At 32.0% G+C, this 5,457-nt stretch overlaps 1 protein-coding gene across 1 annotated transcript in view; it reads left to right on the forward strand.

The window, feature by feature from the left end:
• Positions 1–5,457, forward strand: part of SEMA3D (sema domain, immunoglobulin domain (Ig), short basic domain, secreted, (semaphorin) 3D) — a gene marked incomplete at its 5' end in the record, with an annotated part of 145,496 nt that overhangs the window by 25,384 nt on the left and 114,655 nt on the right. Inside the window, one exon of the mRNA XM_012664255.1 lies at positions 1,692–1,754. Within this exon, the coding sequence (XP_012519709.1) occupies positions 1,692–1,754 (63 nt within the window). The remainder of the gene's footprint in view (positions 1–1,691; positions 1,755–5,457) is intronic.

Below are 5,457 nucleotides of genomic sequence, written 5' to 3' on the forward strand. Positions count from 1 at the left end.
TCTTATCACCAACTCATCCTCACCTCCTACCCCATGTTGAGTAACAATTATTCTAAATCCATCTACTTTTATTTATACATATATATAGAATATATCTACTTAACTGTACTTCTTTTAACTTTATTCTAAGGGGATCATGCTGTTTTTTAATTTGGGGAGGTATTCCTTTTTCCCTAATAATGAAATTGCTAAGATCCCTCCATATTGCTTTTCATTATTGTAGTTCATTGATATATGACTGCTGGCTATTATTTAAAATTATGTGCAAGTATGAAAATAGTGATTTAAACCATTTCTGAATAGATAGCATTTTTAGATCCTAATCATGAACCACATCCAGGTTAGCTCAACACTTGAGCCTACTGCTGGCTTAACCACCCTGTCTATATATAAATTTGAATTGTAATTGTGGGTTCTCTAAATGAACAACCTTGCTCCATTTTAAAATTTCAATAATTCCATTGTGTCTGTCTCATATGAGAGTTTTGAGTGCTTCTCTCTGTTCTTCTTTATTCAGAGACATAAAACCCTAAAATTTCACTATAAAGATCGTATCATATAAACATCGGTGACTTCTAAATCCTTTGTTAATTCCGGGTTTAACAAGTCTTTTTCAATGTATTCCCTCAGGATATTTTCTTTTTTCCTCATCCATTAAAACGTTTTCTGCTAAGATTGGTGAGAAACATAATGAAAGTCTGTCAGGAACTCCTGGAGTACACATTATAAGCAACTCAGAACTTGCTTTTCTTGTTTCTTCTTGCCTGTAGCTTAATAGAGTATTTCTTTCTGTAAGCTAATGGAGTAACATAACTGCTTAAACCTTGTTTTGTAAAAACTTCCTGATGGAATTCCTAAACTCTGTTAAAAAAAAAAAAAAACAACTTTCTGATTAATTCAAAACTGTTAATCATAATTAAAAGCTACCAATCAAAGAGTTTGGTGTGTTTGACTTTAACCATTTGTCCAAATAACATTTATTAGGTAGTGCTTGAGACCCCCAGTTCAGGAGATAGATAGACTTGGGGTAAAATTGTGGTTCTGCCATGAACTAGTTTTGTGGTCCTTGACATGGTATTAAAATGCTGCATAACTAAGTTTTCTGACTTGAAAATGAGGAGAGTAAATAGAGCCATCTCATAGGGTTATTGTGAAATTTAAATAAGATAAGGCTTATAAAATATTTAGCTGACAGATACATCTGAGCTTCATGCATATTAAATATTGGCAACAAATTCACAATGATCTTTGGCTCGGAGTGATAACTTAGGCATGTGACAGAGTACTGTTTCCAACACCTCATCTCACATGTTTATGATGCACCACCACTCTGAGTAAACACAGAAAATCAGGGCAAATAGAGCCTCTTATTTAGGCAAATGCTAATCTGAGATTCTATTGACATCTCAATAGAATTTATGGTCCTTTGAACATAATTTATCTATTATTACATACATTAAAACAGATACTAGAAGATTAACATAAAAATGGATGGTCTTCTATAATTTTCTTTCAGAAACTTTTCAGGGTGGCTTTGGAAAATATTTAAATCTAAAAATTCCCACAATAACTCTAATGACATGCTTAATATCTCTTTTTCAATTTAACACGTATACTCCTCTAATCAGGATTGCAGGATGTCAAAATGTTTTAGATATCCAGAATATAATATACCTTGAAATGTTTTACAGATTTTTTGGCCTGCTGCAAAGGAACGGGTCGAATTATGTAAATTAGCTGGGAAGGATCCCAATGTAAGTATGAAACTTTAAAAATTATCTTTATGAAACTGGTACTGATATAATAGTAAAAATTTGTATTAAATTTTTTTGACTTAATGGCATTAGTGTATTATTTTTAAGAGTAAATTAACACATTCTCTGTAAAGATTAATGTATATAAAATATTTCTATCTTGCCAAAAGCAGTGGTATTATTCACAAAAAATCTAGAAATTTAGAAATACTGTACTTTCTAATGTATTAATTCCGAATATCATTATTTTCTTCACAAAAAATGATTAGGGACACATTAGAATATTCAAAAATAAACCATCTGAAAATATTCTATTTCTAGGAATGTATATTTTTTGTTTATGTATCTGTATTTTGTAAAGGTGCATAAAACCATCAGTTATTTCACCATCACAAAAATATAATTGATATTTAATTTCATTTGAATTTAAATAAAACTTACAGTACCTAGAAGAATTCTTTTATATGGTGACATTGTAGAGATAACAGAAAGAGAATGAATGGCACAACATTGTGGCACAACAATCAGAAATAATTTACTATAAAAGTCAATAATAGTTACATGAAATAACAAGATAAATTCCTAATATAAACTAGTTTAAGCTACCTTAAGGAACAGCAAAAACCCTTAGGTATGACTAAACCATTTTTCTTTGGCGTGGTCCTGTCTAGATTGCATTTGCACTAACTGTCCAAGTTGTCCTGAATGCTTCCCAAAATTGTTACCTGATTTGTTTCCAACAATGACAGAAGAGTGCTGTGGCCCTGACTGCCTTCTCTACTCATCTGAGTACTCTAATTTAGGCCACATGCTCTGTGTTCTGCCTTGACTTCTTGCACTGCGATAATGTGGAGAATTGCTGTTTTTCGGCAAAATAAGTCACATCTTGTGTGTAACTCAAGAAGAAAAGAAGTTCGTTAAACCTTGGGCAGAAACATGGATATCTTGAGGCTTCTTTTGCAACATCTTCTAATGTTACCTCTAACCACAATAACACATGAATATTAAGCTGAGAACTACCTTTATGTTTAATAATAACAAATGGTTATTATATGAAAGCATAATTAGATTTAAAAACCTCTCTATCAATGTGATAGAAGTAAAACAATATGACACGTGATGCTCAGAAGACTAAGAATCTGAAACAACAGGTTAGTTCATTAATTTACTCAACAAATATTTTTAGAGAACCTAAATAAGTGCATAAATATATATATGAAACTGATAAGGTGTCTGTGCTTATAGAGTTTTCAATCTAATCGGGGCTACAGATATTACTCAAATGATGGCATACATAGTTATAGTACCACAAAACAAAATAATCAAAATGAAACAAAAGCTTGTGGTCATTCTTGATTTTGTATTCAGTTAGTGTTAAACATGATCCTTTCAGGCACATTTATGTTAGTAGAAATATATTATGAAGTGTTAATATCAAATGCAGTGGGAAACAGTTTTTACATTTATTTCATTAGAAATAAGAGAGATTAAACTTTTCTAGAACACATTCTTCTTCCTCATGTGGCTTTAATATCTTCACCCTATTCAGTATTCCAACGCTGAAAAGGTGCTGTAAAAGCATCAATACTTTATTGAACTCATGGGGAAAAAATGTTTTCGTTATGAGAGTTTTCAAAAGTATTTTGTTGAATGAACAGTAGAAGCATGGCATAACCATATGAACATTTTTATATGTGTGTTGCACCAGTATTAAGTGTATGATAAGGAGGCAAGAAGGAAAAGGATGTTTTCAAATGACTCCAATAAATTATTGTCAATTTTCTCATGGAGTAGACAGATGAGAGATAAACACTCAAGGTCAAACAATCAGTGAAGGTTTAAATTGTGACAGTGTTCTCACTTCGCTATGTTTACTAATTCTAGTTATATAGTAACTTAATTGCTCTTCTTATTAAAGCTAAGGGTGATAAACTATTCTGGAAGTTGTATTTGAGCATGTAGGACACTGTATATTGAACATATTTTTCCAATTCAGTTATATTTGTGAGCTAGTAACCACCTCTAACTTTTAAACACATCTGCAGCTAACCCAGGATTAGAGATTTGAGGAGCTTTTCTCTTTTTACTGAACACTATAAAGTTTCATGTTGAATCATGTAGGGATAATACAAGTCTTCATCTCTTCATTTTTGTTTTGTGTTTTTAAGATAATGTTCTATTTTAGAGTCACTAATTATGGCTAATATTTTCACAGCAGTTACCACATTCAAGGGACTGCTTTCAATGCTTTACATTTATAATCTCATTTAATTCTTACAACACTATATGCTAGATTTTATTATTATTCCCTAGTTTCTGGATGAGAAAATTAAAGCTAGAAAAATTAAATGACTTGCCCCATATCACACATCTGGTAAATAGTGAAACCAAGAATTGAATCCAGAAGTCTTGCCCCACTGTCTGTGCTCTTACATAACTCTATAAAATCTACATATAAGGTCTAAAAGCTATATCCCTCAAATCATTTCTCTCTTTAGTATCACCATAATGTAGATCCCCATTGTGAACAACATTGCATAGATTTTGTTCAACATACTCTGTGGTTTTATTGACATCGTTTATTACCTTTGGCATTACCCTCCTGCCTCCCTTCTCTCTAGTAATTTTTACCTACTTCCCAAGAGTGTGTTTAGGATTAACAAGTGTTTAGAAAGACTGTCTCTTTACACAAAGGTACTATATAACTGCAAAATAGTGAATTATTTACCCTAATGAAAGTTACCTAATTGGGGTGGAGAGGCAGTGGAAGATTAGGAAACAAAAGGAAACTATTCCCCTTTTTGAACACAGTCCCCATTTTAATCCAAGGAAGGTAAGAGGTGACAGGAAGATATTTGGTAGTATTTTCCTTCTCTTTAGAAGAAAGATATTCAAAAGAAAGTCACAAAAGAAATGCCTTTAGTCCTGAGTATGTAAGTGTGGGTTAAACAGCTTAGTTCTGGCAAAAGACAGCACAGGGTGAGGGCAGCCTGAGCTGTTTGTCAGGTTAACCGCAGAGGTGCACAGCCTTGTCAGTAGAGATGGTGAAAAGTTAAAGGATCTTCCAGCTATAGAGTTCTATGACTATATTCTTTTTTTTTTTTTTTTACTTTTTAAGAAAGTCTAAAACAAAGTGTTCATTGTAGAAATTTTGTAAATTATATATAAGAAAAAAAGGAAAACAAGTCATTTGTAAATACCTCCTCCCTCATGATCACTACCCAGAGACAGTTGGTGACATTTTGATGTTTATTCTTCTATCTTATCTATTTACTATTTTTCAGAATGAAATCATTGTATATATAATCCCTTAAAACATTTTTTTTTTGCTTCGCAGATTGCCACCAGCATTTTCCCATGTCATTAAATTTCTTTTTATAACACTACTTTTAATAGCTACAGTGAATTCCCTTACACATTATTTCGTCAATCCCCTATTGTTAGAAGTTTGGTACATATCCAGTTTTTACTATTGAAAATGATGCTGTACATGAAAAGACTTATATAAAAACATTGTGAACCTCTCTGTTTATTAAGTAGACTTTCACTGGTTAAGGACATAAAAATTTTTATACACATATTGCCAAATTGCCCTCCAAAAAGTTTATGCCTCATATGCTCTAAATAGCAGTACAAGATAATGAGAGGGTATATTTCCCCATTCCCTTACTAATCTCAGATCCAACATGCAGTTAGTGTTTAC

This window comes from Propithecus coquereli, unplaced genomic scaffold (genome assembly GCF_000956105.1).
Source record: "Propithecus coquereli isolate 6110/MARCELLA unplaced genomic scaffold, Pcoq_1.0 Scaffold878, whole genome shotgun sequence".
NCBI lineage: Eukaryota > Metazoa > Chordata > Mammalia > Primates > Indriidae > Propithecus > Propithecus coquereli.